At 63.2% G+C, this 15,074-nt stretch overlaps 5 protein-coding genes across 5 annotated transcripts in view; 4 read left to right on the top strand and 1 right to left on the bottom strand.

Annotated features, from left to right (window-relative positions):
* CHLNCDRAFT_59356 (hypothetical protein) overlaps positions 1 to 1,808 on the top strand; it is a 2,356-nt gene extending 548 nt beyond the window's left edge. Inside the window, exons 2-9 of the mRNA XM_005843093.1 lie at positions 25 to 105; positions 217 to 330; positions 492 to 601; positions 693 to 800; positions 937 to 1,086; positions 1,148 to 1,253; positions 1,428 to 1,529; positions 1,659 to 1,808. Coding sequence (XP_005843155.1) covers positions 25 to 105; positions 217 to 330; positions 492 to 601; positions 693 to 800; positions 937 to 1,086; positions 1,148 to 1,253; positions 1,428 to 1,529; positions 1,659 to 1,736 — 849 coding nt within the window. The 3' untranslated portion in view covers positions 1,737 to 1,808. The remainder of the gene's footprint in view (positions 1 to 24; positions 106 to 216; positions 331 to 491; positions 602 to 692; positions 801 to 936; positions 1,087 to 1,147; positions 1,254 to 1,427; positions 1,530 to 1,658) is intronic.
* A 1,010-nt stretch (positions 1,809 to 2,818) lies between these two features.
* CHLNCDRAFT_141561 (hypothetical protein) lies at positions 2,819 to 5,982 on the top strand (the record flags this gene model as incomplete). Its single annotated transcript, XM_005843092.1, has 10 exons — positions 2,819 to 2,898; positions 3,022 to 3,531; positions 3,650 to 3,752; positions 3,865 to 4,064; positions 4,205 to 4,299; positions 4,444 to 4,580; positions 4,725 to 4,928; positions 5,062 to 5,241; positions 5,390 to 5,605; positions 5,782 to 5,982. 10 exons carry the CDS (start codon positions 2,819 to 2,821, stop codon positions 5,980 to 5,982), a joined length of 1,926 nt encoding a protein of 641 aa, XP_005843154.1.
* A 651-nt stretch (positions 5,983 to 6,633) lies between these two features.
* On the top strand, positions 6,634 to 10,109 carry CHLNCDRAFT_141560 (hypothetical protein; the record flags this gene model as incomplete). Its single annotated transcript, XM_005843091.1, has 11 exons — positions 6,634 to 6,670; positions 6,752 to 6,807; positions 6,891 to 6,987; positions 7,295 to 7,467; positions 7,595 to 7,692; positions 7,773 to 7,893; positions 8,057 to 8,135; positions 8,733 to 8,830; positions 9,156 to 9,422; positions 9,524 to 9,617; positions 9,955 to 10,109. The coding sequence occupies 11 exons, from the start codon at positions 6,634 to 6,636 to the stop codon at positions 10,107 to 10,109; spliced, it is 1,275 nt and encodes a 424-aa protein (XP_005843153.1).
* Positions 10,110 to 10,382: 273 nt separating this feature from the next.
* On the top strand, positions 10,383 to 11,838 carry CHLNCDRAFT_141559 (thioredoxin domain 2; the record flags this gene model as incomplete). Its single annotated transcript, XM_005843090.1, has 5 exons — positions 10,383 to 10,442; positions 10,554 to 10,622; positions 10,943 to 11,077; positions 11,534 to 11,623; positions 11,764 to 11,838. 5 exons carry the CDS (start codon positions 10,383 to 10,385, stop codon positions 11,836 to 11,838), a joined length of 429 nt encoding a protein of 142 aa, XP_005843152.1.
* A 679-nt stretch (positions 11,839 to 12,517) lies between these two features.
* On the bottom strand, positions 12,518 to 14,336 carry CHLNCDRAFT_37593 (hypothetical protein). The gene is made up of 7 exons (XM_005843054.1): positions 14,261 to 14,336; positions 14,154 to 14,166; positions 13,990 to 14,034; positions 13,688 to 13,789; positions 13,292 to 13,400; positions 12,992 to 13,051; positions 12,518 to 12,883 (listed from the first exon to the last, which is right to left on the bottom strand). Exons 1-7 carry the CDS (start codon positions 14,293 to 14,295, stop codon positions 12,879 to 12,881), a joined length of 369 nt encoding a protein of 122 aa, XP_005843116.1. The 5' UTR covers positions 14,296 to 14,336; the 3' UTR covers positions 12,518 to 12,878.
* Positions 14,337 to 15,074: the final 738 nt, after the last annotated feature.

Here is a 15,074-nt window from a genome sequence, read left to right as displayed (position 1 = left end):
CTTCCGCTGTTCCCAGGTAGTGTAGAGCCGCTGGACGGCGACAACGAGGGCATATTTTTTCTCTCCCTCTGCCGCCCCGAGGCCCGCAACTCAATCGGCCGTCAGGTGAGCGCGGCTTGCCCAATAGCTGCTGGCTGTGCTACTGCTGCGTGCGCTGCTCTTCCCAGGTTTCGCCACGCCCAAACGACCTTTCCTGCCGCTGCAACCCTGTTGCAGTTTCTGCGTGAGCTGCGTGAATGCCTGCACACGGTGGCGCAGGAGCGAACAACCCGCTGTGTGGTTGTGCGCTCCACCGTGCCTGGGGTCTTCTGTGCCGGTGCCGATCTCAAGGTAAACGAGGCATCCCGTTGCACTGCCAGCACAGATAGGGAGCCGGTGCTTGAGCAAGCACCACCCATGCAACAATCCCCTGGTGCATGCAACAATCCCCTGGTGCTATTGCTGGCGGTGCTGCTACTCCATGCCCAGCCACAGCCGCTGCCCTTGTGCAGGAGCGTGCCGGGATGACCCAGGCAGAAGCCGCCACATTTGTGGGAGAGTTGCGGGAAGCCTTCGCCCACCTAGACAGCCTGCCCATGCCCACAGTGGCATGCGTGGATGGGTGGGTGCCGAGGCGATCCAGGCTGGAAGCTGTCGCAGTCGGCGTCAAGCTGGCTGCCTCCCTGCCCTGCGCCGCCTGGCGTGGCCTGTAGGTATGCGCTGGGAGGCGGCGCTGAGCTGGCGCTGGCGTGCGACATTCGTGTGTGCGGGCGGGACACGCAGTTTGCCTTCCCGGAAACGCGGCTGGGCATCATTCCTGGGTGGGCACGGGGGCTTATTGGTGATGTGGGCTTCAATTCATCCCTGTGGTTGACAGGCAGGAAGCTGGCCGCTGATGATAGCCCGCTGCTGAAGCCCTGCCTGCCTCCTTGCCCGGCATGCGGCGCCTGTGTGCAGGGCAGGCGGCACGCAGCGTCTGCCGCGCATTGTGGGCAAGTCGCGCGCCAAGGAGCTCATCTACACCGGGAGGCACGCTGCTGCAGCACAATTCATGCAGTGCAGCGCCTGCCCTTGCCCCATGCCGCGGGAGCTGCAGCCTGGAATCCCGTGGAGTGGCGCGCCCATCTGCCAACACAGCCGTGCTTGCTGTGCCTGCTCCCTCTTTCAGGCGCATTGATGTGCACCACGCGCTGCGGATAGGGCTGGCCGACCACGCCGCTGAGGAGAGCACCTCAGAAGATGTGGCGCTCAAGGTCGCCCGTGAAATTGCTCTGGTGAGTTCGCAGCACCTCGCTCCTGTGGGGCTGATGCTGGGCCAAGGCCGTAGGGCCCCTCCCATCCGCAGGCCTGCTGCTGGCCTTCTACATCCCACCAGCGCCACTGTCGTCTTGCCACCTGTCTGCTGAGGCTGGCAGTGCCTGCACCCCCTCTCTGCCTCCATGCGGCAGGGCGGCCCGCTTGCGCTGCGCATGGCCAAGCAGGCGGTGAACCTGGGGCTGGACATGGACCTACACAGCGGCATGAAGCTTGAGGAGGCATGCTATGCGCAGGTGTGAGCCGGCGGGGGAGGCTGGCTGATGTGTTCACTCAGGCCCAGCACGCGGAGGCACTACTGTGCCTGCCTGACCCCCCTGTCCTGCTGCCTGCCCGGTACCGCCCCCGTGCACCCCTGACTGAAGGTAATCCCCACCAAGGACCGGCTGGAGGGGCTGGCCGCGTTTGCAGAGAAGCGGCAGCCGAAGTTCACAGGGGAATGAGGCGTATTACCCCTGCTTCCGCAGCGCTGGCTTGCAGCAGTTTGCCTTGCATGTAGCAGAGCGAGTCGAGAAGGAAACACAGCAACAGCAGCACCGCTTTCAGGTCCTGCAGAGGGAGGTGGACAGTAGCAGGATTGATGCGTGTAGCTTGTTGGGCCGCCCACTCAGGTCTGGCGACGGCAGCACCGCGGCGATGCATTAGCCTTCCGTCAGGGAGACAAGGTGGTCCTTGGATGCTGAATTCAGCAAGTCAGTGAGCTTGGGCTGCGCGAGCCCGCTTGGCCAGCTGCTGCGGGCTGCGGGCTGGCGTTGCTCGCGGGCCGCTTAATTCCGCGCTGCCGGCGATCGGGCAGGGCGGCCAGCGCTACCCGCTCACTCACTCACTCTCCAGGCGTGTTGTATGTCACTGCCGGGGCTGTCGGGTTGTCGCCAGGCTTGCATTTGCAGTGATGCACAGCACAGCGTTGTGGGATGCAAAAGCTTGATGGGTCCCCTTCTGTACAGTCTTCACCCCCAGCTCCTTGTTTCAATTTTGCCGGTGGACGGCACTGTTTCGGCCGTGCTGTCACGACGACATGCCTGTGTGTGGCGCCTGCGTCCAAACCTCTGCTGGTCGCCACGCAAAGGGGGGCCAGTTCAGGGCGATCCAGTGCACTGATACAAGGGAGGGGTGAGCCGGAGTTATTTTAAACGTTTTGGGGTCGCCCCCGTTTGTTGGGGGGCGGGGGGCGGCGGCCTGTGCATGCGCCGCCGCCAGCCTGGCCCGCCCCCCCGAGTGTGTTTCCTCCTCGTATGCGTGTCTATCCAAGAAAAACGTAATAAGCCCCTTCGTTGCTTGTGGGACCTGTATAATTGTGGGTGAGGCGTGCTGCGTGCTGTGCAACCATTGGAGAGACGACGGTGGGTGGTAGTCTCTCGGGCCCCACTATTCCGGCCCGCTGACGCCTCTTTTGTGTTCGCATTCAAAAATACCGGTCTTTGAGGATTTCCCAAGCCCCCGCAGGCTCAGCCTGCAAGCTTGCACTTCCTTCTGCTGTGGGTCCAATTGCATTTCTGGCAACCGCCCCTCGACCCCAGCATCCATGCAACAATCGGGGCAGGGGCGGCCTGTGGAGGCGCGGTCCTTCAGGGCGGCACCTGCAGTGGCGGGGCGAGTGGCCAGGTGCGCCCGCAAATCCGCCGCCTTGTGCGTGTCCTCATTGCACGTGTCCTCATTGCAGTGCTTGCCTGCTGCCGGATCCTGCCGTGAATCCTCCCAGGGTGCTTCCCTGTCATGCGACTACAGGCCGCTGGAGATGGCAGGACCACGCTCCAAGCTGCCACATGCCGCGGGCCTGCTCGAGCCGCCCACGCTTTCGCTCTCACAGCCGCAGCTGAATCAAGCACTGGGCTTCAGTTCAACGCCGGATTTGCCCGTAGAGCTGAGGCAGCTGCCTCAGGCAGAACAGCTGCTGCAGCAACTGGACAGCAAGGCCGAGGAAATCTCCCACCAGCCACGCCGGCGCCAGAGTGCCGCCAAGCGGGAAGGAGCACCCACAGGGAATCGCACGCGGAAGCAGCGGCAGCCTGCAAGCAGCAAGCGCAAGGGGAAGGCGGCGGCAGCCTCGATGACGGCAGCAGGGACGGCAGCAGCCCAGGTTCTGCCGGTCTCTGCGCCCGAGGAAGCCACCGCAGCAGCAGGTCCCAAGCCGCATGTGGAGCAGGATGCACAGAGTCCGCCAGCTCCCACGCGCTCCAAGCACCGCAGCAGCAAGAAGAAGGCTGGGCTGCCTTCCAAGGATGCCGACATCCTGCGGTGAGACTGCAGGCGGGAACTTCATGGGGCCCAACAAGCAAACCTCACACTGGCTCGCTTGCCATGTGGGCTGGCTTAGTGCACCGTACACCTGCTTGGATCTGCTCCATCAGCGCAGGTGGTATTCCGAGGCAGTGCGGTCCGCCGAGCACGCCCACAAGTCCTCCCCTGGCAAGCACACTGCTGCCATGTTTGGACACGCCCTGCGCGAGCCGGTGCAGGTAGGCGCAGGCATCAGCACTCTGTGTCCGCAGAATGGGCACGCTTGGGCATGTGCACCGCATGCCCAGACTGCGTCCTGCTTTGCCCCTCACCGCTCTTGCTGTCGCACAGGAATGGCTGGATGCTCGTCTGGAGTACGTAGGCTTTGAGAGCCGGCCCTTCCCGCAGCTGCTGCCGCTTGACCTGCTGCTGGAGCTGGGTGTCAATGGGGAGGAGGCCAGCAGCGTCTGCACCAGTCATGTGTTTGCCCACTGGGCGAAGTCGTCCTCCAGCCTGCCGGTGCTGGCTAGCCAGTGGCACGACGTGGACAGGTCAGACGCTGCGCAGCTGCCTGACGGGCTGTGTCGTAAGGAGCCACAAGGCTTCCCAACTGCGGCCCCCAACCAGGTTTGCCCTGACCCCCACCGTTCGTCGTCCTGACATATGCTTGGTGCGCTGCTGATTCCTGCAGCTGGGACCTTGACAACCCCGGGCTGCTGCTGCACGAGAGCCATGCCGCACATGAGCGGCAGGGCACGGCAGAGGAGCACGCGCAGGCCATGATTGGTGGGGTAGCGGACCCGCCCCTGGTCCAGCAGCAGCCCTGGCATTTGCAAGGATGCGCCTCGGTGGCAAGGCCCTGAATGCAGATCAGCCAGCCAGCCACCACTTGTCTCACTTGCATCCTTTTGTGTGCGATGGCGTGCGCAGAACTGTATGGCGAGCTTTGTCGCGACATAGCGGGGCTGCCCGTGGTGGTGGGCCGCCGGCCGGCCAGCGGCACCCTGAGCGGCGCTGCTGCCAGCTACACGGTGGAGGCGATGGTTGGGGCCGGCCGCGCGCTGCAGGTAGGCAGAAGCGCGCCCCTGTGTAAATGGGCATGCGTGGATGCGTGCATCGGTGGTTGGTGGCCAGCTGACCATCCACACGTGACGAGCCGGATGGTGCGCTGATGCAAGCGTGTGCCGTCGCGGGATTGTCCTGGTCTGCAGGTTGCTCAGAGCCACCACTTGGCAGACAACTACTCTCGGGCGCTGGGCGCCTCCTACAGCACCAGTGCCGAGCAGCAGGAGTGGGGAGGGGAGTTCATGAGCCAGATGGGCAGCGGGCTGCGGGCGTCGCTGCTGGGTGGGGTGACGCTGGCGCACGGCGACGACGCGGGGCTGGCGCTGCCGCCCACCCTCGCGCCGGTGCAGGTGGGTAGAAGTGCGGCTCTCTGATGATACAAGCGTACTGCTAGGGAGAATTCAGCAGCAGTAGTGCATGCTCATCTCCCACCTCTCGCCGGGCAAGCTAACTTGCTCTCTCTGTTTACCTTCCCATGGGCAGGTGGTCATTACACCCGTCCTCACCCGCAGCTGCAACAGGCAGGGGCTGGCAGACGAGGCTGAGCGTGTGCGGGCTGCGCTGGCGGCAGCTGGCGTGCGCGTGGCCGTGGACAACCGGCGGCTCAAGCCGGCCGTGCGCTTCCGCGCCTCGGAGCAGCTGGGTGCCCCGCTGCGCATCGAGGTGTGCCCCGCGATGGGACACGCCTCACGAGCACCGAGGTCCTGCACGCATGCCAGTCGACCGCCGCCGACCAGCAGCAATTTCCCACCGTTGTGGAGATGCTGCTGTTTGTTCGCTCCCACCCATCTCCCTCCTCCCTGCCCCGCAGATCGGCCCACAAGACATCAAGGCCCGCTCATGCGTAGTTGCGCGCCGCACCATCCCCGGCCGCGCAGGCAAGCTGCGCGGCGTCAGCACGGAGCCGCAGGCGCTCGTGGAGAGCGTGCTGGAGCTGCTGGGCGACGCACAGACCGACATGTGTGCAGGGGCTGCTGCGGCGCTGCAGACCAGCATTGTTGATGTCACATCCTTCATGGAGCTGCGGGTGGGTTCTTCGGATGTGCTGTTGTGGCGCTGCTGCCTGTTATGCTGCTTGGTGGGGGTGGGGGTGGTGGTGGTGGGGGGGGGTGGGGGGGGGGGTGGGGGGGCTGCGCGACTGCATGCAGCTTGTCAACCCTTGCCCTGCTCAAGTTTGGTCTGTTGCCCACTCCCACGCCGCAGGACGTTGTGCAGGATGGCATGTGGGCGCGCGGTCCCTGGGCCGGCAGCCTTGAGGACGAGGCAGCTGTGTATCAGGAGACGGGCGCCACGCTGCGCTGCATCCCTCTGCAGCAGCCTGTCAGCATCTGGTCTGGTTACTCAACCTGCCTTTACTCGGGCTACCAGGCCGCAGAGGTGGCCCTCTTTGCTCGTGCGCTGTGAGGCCTGCGCAAAGACAGCTGGCGCCAGCCGTATGTTGAGGCGTCGACCCGTTGCGTACCTCACTGCCTGGTCATGAACCTGCCCGTCAGAGAACAGAGAAACGAACACTGGCTCATGTATCCTCAATTCTCAATCAAAGCTACCAAGCACTTGAAATTGAACCTGTTTTTGTTCTGCTCAGCCCAGAATCGTTTTTCATGTCGTTGCTGTCTTCCCTTTCATTTGCCAGCCTACTATTACAGTTGTTTCTATTCATTGATGCCAATACTAGCGCATACTAGTAATAAGAAGCGCTAGAGTCAGGCAAGTCCTGTGGGGCGGTGACCTCTGTCAGACACACAACACCCTGCAATTGTACACATTTACCTGTTCCCCTTCAGTGAACCCAGAGTGGAGATGCCACTGGATCAGCTAGTCGGTGTTGACACGGCTAATGGCGGCACCTGCTGGGCGCGCTGGGCACCGCCTTTGGGCAATCTCACTCCAAGGCCTCGGTTCTTCTTGTTCTTGCATCGGCGGCGTCGGCAGCCCTTTCCCTGTGCGTAGCACGTCATTGCCGCAATGCCCGGCAGTGATTTTCTGCAAAGTCCGCCGCACCTGGGCAACCAGTGGCTCGAGGATGGCTTCTTGCAATCTCAATTGCGCCGCTTGATGCCAGACAAGCTGCGAAACGTAGAGCCAGACTTGGGTGAGGCGGCGACGGCGGCACAGGGTGGCGCCGCAGATACCAGACGTGTCAAGCATCGACCTGTAGCTGTATGCCCTGCAGAGCGCTTCGGCTGGCAAGTGGCCACCCGCATTAAGATCCTGGGTCAGGCAGCAGAGGTGAGCCTGCCGCATGCATGCGTCTTGCGGTGCTCTTGGCTGCCCGCCTGTTCATAGCCTCAGGTCCACCCATGTATATGCAGGCTCAACCGCCGCGGCTGCTGAAGCAGGATGCATGGGGTAGCCAACTGGATTCCGTATTGACCGCGGATGCCTGGAAGCAGCTCAAGGCGCTGTCAGGTGGTGCACACTGCGGCATCGGGTCGAGCTGCTCGTTCCTCACAGTGCTTCCCGAACTGCATTGTTGTGGTGGCATACTTTTGGCTGACCAACGTGGCTGCAGCGGAGGAGGGCCTGGTGGCGGCGGCATATGAGCAGCAGCAGGGACCACACAGCAGGGTTGTATCAGATGGCCAAGTTGCACCTGTTTGGCGCATCATCAGGTGAAGGAGCAGGGAGCAGGGGTGAGGAGCTGCCTCGGACCGTCCAGCCAGGCTTGGGCATGCCGTAAGCAGCGTCCTCCTCCTACATCCCCGCCGGCGTGCAGGCTTGTTCAACTGCCCGCTGGCAATGACAGATGGCGCCGCTCGCCTGTGCCAGCTGCTCCTTGATGGTGTAGGCGCAGATGGCGGGGACAAGAGCGACCTGGCGGGGGAGCTTCGGGACGCGTTTGGCCACCTGACCAGTCGTGACCCGGCCGCCTTCTGGACCTCTGGCCAGGTATAAGGAAGCACATTCGCATCATTGCCCGCAGGCCAGTTGCTAGCGCCGACTGCCTTGTGGCCCTTCTGTAGGGGTGCCGTGCTCACATTCCCTAGTAGCCATTGCTTCCGGCCTTCTGCTGCAGTGGATGACGGGGGGATCCGACGTCAGTGTCGCCACAGAGACGGAGACTCTGCCAGACTTCAACAACAACAGCAGCGGCGGGGTGGGAACCTGGTTCAGGTCTGGCGCCAGATGATGGTACTGCTTGCCGCTTGCTGGCCTGCCCTGACGTCACGAAGCGGATGGCCACTTGCCCGCAGGCTGTTTGGTTATAAATGGTTTACTAGTGCTGCGGATGGGGAGATGAGCATGGCGCTCGCCCGGGAGCAGGAGCAGCCAGGCAGCAGCAGCCCAGCTGGTCTGACGCTGTTTTACGTGCCAGTGCGGAGGGATGAGCAGGGCAGGCCAGAGGCAAGCGTCACAAATTCAGGGAGAGGCACCTCGGTGGCTGGGCTTGCTGTCGGACCGTCACGGCAGCCCATCTGCCACTGCTGCATGTGCCACTCATCACTGCCTGCTCATTATCCCACCCGCATGCATGTAGGGTTTTGAAGTGGTACGGCTCAAGGACAAGCTGGGCACGCGGCAGCTGCCCACCGCCGAGCTGCGCCTGCATGGCATGCGTGCGCTCAAGGCAGGCAGCCGGCGGCTGCGACGCACTTGCCACGGCTGTACATGTGCCCGCCGTTGCTCTCACTGCTTGCCTGTGATGCCGTGCAGGTGTCCGAGCGCGGGCGCGGGGTGGCGGCCATAGCCATAATGGTGAACATCACTCGCCTGCACAACGCAGCTGCCGCCTGTTCATAAATGCGCCGTATCACGGCACTGGCCCAGGTACTGCCAACCACAAGCTTGTCGTGGGTCGGCATCGCGCTGAGATGTCAAGCACGCCTGCAAGCAGATGGCAGCCGCTTGACCCATGCTGCCAGCTAATGACCCCTCCTTGCCCTCTTAACGGAGGGTGCAGGATTACGCTCGCCGCCGCCTGGCCTTTGGGAGGATGCTGCTGCAGCAGCCGCTGGCGCTTTACACACTGGCCTGGTTGGAGCTGCGGTGCTGCGGGAGCCTTGCGCTGATGCTGGAGGTTGCACGTCTGCTGGGTGCGCTTGCCATGACACATGCGCCCTACAGGGACCCAGTTCTCAAGGGCACATCCTTCTTCTCACTGCAGGAAGTAACTATTTCCGGCATACTGGCGATCGTCCCTGTTATTGCTGCAGGGCTGCAAGAGGCAGGGCAGGCGTCTGCTGCGGATGTCGTCATGCTCCGCCTGCTGACTCCGCTGGCCAAGCTTTTCACGGCAGAGGAGGCGGTGGTGGTGTGCTCAGAAGGTTAGTATCCCGCTGCTAGCTGCAATGTGCTGGGTTGCTCGTGATTCTTCACTCGTTGCTTCTGCTTGCAGGTCTCGAGTTCTTTGGAGGCAATGGGTGAGACCTGAGGCAGGCTTGCTTGTTTGGTAGTTTGCACCGACAATTTGTGCTAACGTCCTCTATCACGTGTGTGCTGCAGGTATTGCGAGGATAGCCACATCCCCGTCATCTTACGAGATGCACAGGTGCACACGCCTGGCAGCTTCTGCCTGGAGAGAGCACAGGTTTTGAGACCAAGCTGCCCACACTGCACTTCTCCGACTGCTGCTGCAGGTCCTGCCTATCTGGGAGGGAACCACCAATGTGCTCAGCCTGGATTTTCTGCGGGTGCTGGCCAGTGGCAGCAATAGCAGCAGCAGGCCAGCCGCGGTGTTCTGCTCCGAATGCCGGCAGCGCATGGATGCCGCCATGTCGGCAGTAGCTGCCGGCGCAGCCAGGCGCCTGCCTGGGGAGAGCAGGTTGGGACCTGCTGTGCAAGCTGAGCTGCTGCGCAGGGCGACCTCCCTGCTGGGTCACAAACTAGAGCTGCTGCAGCCGCAGGTGGGTACGGACACGATTGCCACGGCTGTGGTGCGAGAGACATGCACTGGCACACAGGGTGCCTCATTTCTGCTTCGGCCATGATGCTTTCTCGCCTGCAGGCAGAGGCAGTGGCGAGTGCAGGCGTCAGCAGCGATGTCGCCCAGTTTGTGGCGCGTGATTTGGCGCTTGACATGAGCAGGCTGTTTGTGGGAGGTGGGGCTGCTGCCAGGCGAGCCCTGTTGTTGCACACTTTACCGCGCTTGCCGGTTGCGTCGAGGGGTATCTTCTGGTTGCTGCTTGCCACCACCTTTCAGTGTTGCTGCTGGAGCATGCTGCCTGGAACCTGGAGCACCGACACGTCCTGCTGGCCACCGAGTGGTGCCGCCAGGCAAGCCGTGCTGCCCGGAAAAGCTTACTTCACAGCATCATGCTGTGTTGTTGGTGGCTCCTTGCACGTGGAGTGACTCCCGGGGGCAGCAGTACCATCACACACACATGCGGTGTTCAATTCTGCAGGTGCTCCTGTGCCAGCCGGGCGTCTAGCCTGCAGCCTCGGCTGCCTTCCTGATGGGCGACGAGCAGCTGTATCCACCAGGCACAGGTGGTGCGGCAGCCGCTCTGCAGGCGACGGAGGCCCAGCTCAAGACAGCTTGGGTGCTCGCTGGCGCTGGTTCTAGCCTGCTGCAGCCCAGGGCCAAGTATTAGCCACTCCAGGAATGTGTTTAAGCCACTGTTTCACCGTATGCCAGCCTGCGGAGCGGGGTTGGTCAGTTCAAGCGCAGCAGTTCACAGCGCGCAGCACTCACATGTTCCAAAGCCGCCCTCGCTCCCTCTCCAATTCTACTTCACCTTCATTCTGTGCTTCGTTCGCAGCTGCAGATATAGAAGTTGGCTGCGGTGCCTTTGCAGAACATCGGCAGCAGCGCACGTTCAGGGAGTGGTTTGCGTTGAGCGGGGAGCAGAGGCAGCAGCTCCAGTATGAGCTACCTGCTCCCCCACCTGCACAGCGGCTTTGCCGTGGACCAGGCCATCCTGTCGGTGCGCGGTGCTGCCGGCCTGCTGACCAAACGTCATGCGTGGATTGCAGAGATGGTGCTGAACGGCCTGCAGCCGGCTCCATCGTCCCGACTGCACCTTGTAGCGCTGCAGGAGGAGGACCGGGTGGTCATCATCCGCTTTGGGCACGACTACGACGACACATGCATGCAGATGGACGAGGTGTGCTGGCACCGCGCTTGTCTTAAGTTGCGCCGGCGGCGCCCGTTTGGCGGCGCCCGTTCCAGCCTCGGCCCACCTCGCGCTGTGAAGCGTGCTGCTTGCTTGGCCTGTCAAGGCTGCCGCTGCACACAGCTTTGCCTGCACCCTGGCGTTGAAATGGCCGCTCGCTCCCGCTCGTCGCTGCCGGCCCGCCGCTGTGCCCCAGCCCCCCCCCCCTGGCCCCCTCGCCACCCCTTGGCCGCCCGCCCATGCACGGCCTTGTTGAACCCCTGCCATGCGCCCCCTGCTTGCCTGCCACCCCGCCCTGCCCCACCCCGCAGATTCTGGCGGGCACCGTGGAGCGCATGAAGAACTTTGCGGTCATCTACCTGGTGGACATCAGCGAGGTGCCGGACTTCAACGCCATGTACGAGCTGTACGACCCCTGCACAGTCATGTTCTTCTTCAGAAACAAGGTGGGCTGGTCCTGAGGAACACGGCGCGGCTGCATGGGCGCATTTGTGGGGCGCGGCCAGGCGGGAGCCTCTGCCTCGGGCTGTCTCGTGCGGTCTGGCGCAGCTTGGGGCCAGCGTTGGCATGTGCTGCGTTTGTTGCCGGCCTGGCCTGCCCGCCGACCCGCTTCTTGCTGCCCGCAAAGGTAATTACCCTGCCAGACGCTCCCATGTCTCAAGGGCAGTCCCTTTGCAATATGAATCCCCCCGTGTCACTGTTGGCACCAGCGGGCCTGCGGCCACCGGCTGCTCCCCGCCCCTGGCGCTGTTTGTACGCGAGGACAACTCCCCTCATTCCCTCTCTTCCCGCCCCGCTGCCAGACTGCCTGTGCCCTGGCCCCCGTCCTGCTGCTCCCTTGCTGCTGCGCCGTGCTGTGCTGGCTGACTCCCATTTCCTGCATCTGCTACCTGGTGGCGCAGCACATCATGATTGATCTGGGCACGGGCAACAACAACAAGATCAACTGGGCAATGAATGACAAGCAGGAGTTTGTAGACATTGTGGAGACGGTGAGCCTGTGCTTTGGTCCTGCAATAGCATGCAACTGCCGCAGGGCTGCTGCTTCACTGTGTTTGTCGAAGGAAGGGCCTGCCGTTCCAGGCCACTGCCCGTGCTCAAAGCGGCCGCCGCCTGCCCGCCACTGCCGCAGGTGTTCCGTGGGGCGCGCAAGGGCCGTGGTCTGGTTGTTTCTCCCAAGGACTATTCAACGAAATACAGATACTGATTAAACTGATGGTTTTGTTGGCCCGGGGTGCCCGGTGACGGTTAAAAAGTGTTTGACGTTTTTCTGTTTTTGGATAATTGTCGGAATTTTTGTAACTTGTCTCAGAATCATGTCATTGTTCAAGTAAAGTTGATTGTGAGGGCCCGAACACACGGCGCCTGGTGGCGGCGGTGGGGGGGTGATGAGGTGGCGCTACCTTTGCCAAACAGTCGCTCTCGCACTCCTTCGCATTCATCCAGTGTCATCTGAGGCGCAGGAGGGCCTTCAGCTCGTTTGCTTCATGGAGGCCACATGTGGACATGGGCGGCATCCCTGCACACGACAGCCTGCGTGCCTGCATGCTGTACCGCCTGCAGCCACTTGGTGCGCAGCAGTCTGCTGCTGTCTTGTACCTACTGCTCTGCTCGTTGTCGTTCTGCCTGCACATAGCAGCCTGCTGATCGGCTGCTCAAACCCTTGCCTGCTCCTGCCCCTTGCCCCCCCCCCGAGCAGGTGTCGGCGCTGCCGCCGCTGCCCCGCGACACGCCCCGCCCCCCTACCCCTCCCTCTTCCAGAACCCCAACCAGGCCAGCAGCGTGCTGCCGCTGGTTGCCGAGGTGCGGTGTGGTGCTACTGGACGACGCAGGGCAGCAGATGGCGCCAGGTCTGTTGCCACTCTCCTAGCACTCCGTCTGGGTTGCTGTTTCCGCCGGTTACACAACCTTTCTAGCCTCATAGAGTAATGGAAATGGCATGATGTGGGCCCAGTCAAACAGCTGTATGCCACGGGCTGCCGCTGGGGTGCTGCCTAACAGGTGGGGCTGGCTGCTTGAGTGCACAACAAAGTGATTCATTGCGGTCTTTTTGCTGAAGAAAGGAGACAGTGTGTGTAGCTGCCCATGGGTGGGAGGGTCAGTCAAGGAGTCAAAGGGAAAGATCGGCGGGGCATATCAAGCCCGGTCATTGGCCAGAGCCGCGCCAGCCACCCGCGCGATCGGTCACATAGCGTACAAACTGGGCTAGGGGCACAGCTCTTGCAGCTGCGCCAAACTGCCACGCGTTTAACCTGCAAAAAGGGAAAGTGGAACGGCGCTGAGTTTGGCACCCTGCCCAAAAAACAATACTTGAAACTCCCAGAAGGTAAGAAGGGCCAAATTGTTGAGCCCCAACGCACCAGAAGTGAACTTGGTCACCGCCTTGGTGCCCTCAGAAACCGCGTGCTTGCTGAGCTCGCCTGCATACACAGATGGTGGTGGGGAAGGGAGGCAGAGAGACGGGATGAGCATGCTGTGTGGGCCAGCCTCAAGGCGGGGCAACCGATGCGGCGGAGGCGCACACTCAATGCAGCGCTGGGCAACCAGCCAAACAACTCAGCCATCCACGCTCTTCCGTTCAGAGCTGGAACCTCTGATAGCAGGTTACTCTCTACAACAGCGTTGCTGAGCTGCCGGCAGCACAGGCGAGCACGACGCACCGGGCAGGATCAGGCGCACGGCGGTCTGGATCTCGCGGGAGGTGACGGTGGGCTTCTTGTTGTAGCGCGCCAGGTTGCCGGTTTCCACCGCGATCTTGTCAAAGATATCCTGCAGGGGCGGGAGTCAGGGCAGTGGGGCGATGAGCAGGATGGACTGATGGGTGGCCAGGTCGCTGCCTGCCCGTGCAGGGCTCTGCCCGTTTGTGCTTTGCACCCGCCACACCAGCCGCGCTGGGAGCTGCCCACGGGCAGCGCCACGCTGTCTGGCTGCTTTCCTCGTGCTCCCCTCTACTGCTGGCAGCTCTGGGAAAGGGAGGTCGGGTGAATGGAGAGGGCCAGGGGCCTGCCTGGCCTGCTGGCTGGCCCAGCTGCCAGGGCGCTGTGGGGCGGACTCACGTTGATGAAGGAGTTCATGATGGACATGGCCTTGGAGCTGATACCCGTGTCAGGGTGCACCTGCTTCAGCACCTTGTAGATGTAGATCTTGTAGGTCTCGGCCTGCGGGTGGGGGCAGGCCAGGGTAGTGTGGTGGGCACCGTGCACTGGCGCCGCTCGGCGTTGCCTCGCCGGCTGCCCAGGCTGCACTCTCGCACCGGCCGCGCCGTTCTGGCCCTCCCACCAGCCGCCTTCGCGCCCCGCTGCGCCGGCAAACGGCAACGCCGCGCATCGAGCTGTTGTTACGCTGGACACAAACGCACCTTGGAGATCTGCTTGCGAGCGGCGCGGCTGCGCTTCTCGGCCACCTGCACGGACAGGGGGAGGTGGTTGGCGTGGGGAGCAGCGCGCAGGGGTGCGCAGGGCGGGCACCAGAGAGGCCGGGCCGGCTGTCGCCACCACCGCCGCTCCCAGCCCTCGCCGCTACCTTCTTGGCCGTCCTGCAGGGGCAGCCAGCAGCGTGGCAGGGTGAGCAAGGCGGGTGGCGGGCGCCGGCGTTCAAAACACGCCGAGCAACGATCACACCCCACTCACTTCTTGGCGGGAGCCTTCTCAGCCTTGGGAGCCATGGTGGGGTGCTGGGGGCGGGATCAGGCCGGGAAACAGCGGCAGAAAGGGTGTGGAGGCGGCGGGAGGGGAGACCTTGGCCAAACCTGGCCGCAGCAGGCGAGCCACGGAGTAAATGCTGGCCCGAACCGGCCTCCCCCGCGTCCCTCATGTGCCACAATCAGCGCTTGTGTTGGTCGCATGACGACCGGGGCCCGCCAGAGGCGAGCAGGCCCCTCTTCACGCAGGGCACCGCCGCCAGCGGCGGTAGAAACTGTGTGCAACCACAAGCCCGGCTGCAGGGTCGAATGAGGCAGCTGTGGAGCCCAGAAATCATGCGGGCAGCCCGCCCTTTGTGCCCGCTGGGGGTCAGCCGGGGGTCAGCTCCTGACAGGCCAAGCCAGGCACCAGCGGCACCGCCAGGCACAGTGCGCGGTCAAAGAACCGGGGTGCCCTCTCCTACTCAGCCACCAAGTGCCAGTCCTCCCACTTCCCTGCCTGTGGTGCCTCCGCCGGGCAGATGTTGCAGCCAATCTTGAGGGTACAGAGGGGTTGGGGTGGGTGGGTGGGTGGGGAAGCAGCGCAATAGCGGGCACACGCATACAGCACACTAGGAACCAACAAACAGTGTGTGTGTGGAACAAAGGGGCACAGCAAGGGATACAAAAAGAAGAGGGGGACATAGCCTGGGGTCGCAGAAGCTGGCGGAATGGCAGGGCGGGGCGGGGCACAGCGGGGCGGGGCACAGCGGGGCAGGGCACAGCGGCGTCTGGCCTGGCCGCAAACGCGTCCCAACCTCCAA

Source organism: Chlorella variabilis (assembly GCF_000147415.1).
Source record: "Chlorella variabilis unplaced genomic scaffold CHLNCscaffold_35, whole genome shotgun sequence".
NCBI classification, from domain to species: domain Eukaryota; kingdom Viridiplantae; phylum Chlorophyta; class Trebouxiophyceae; order Chlorellales; family Chlorellaceae; genus Chlorella; species Chlorella variabilis.
This window is presented reverse-complemented; position numbering and strand designations above follow the sequence as displayed.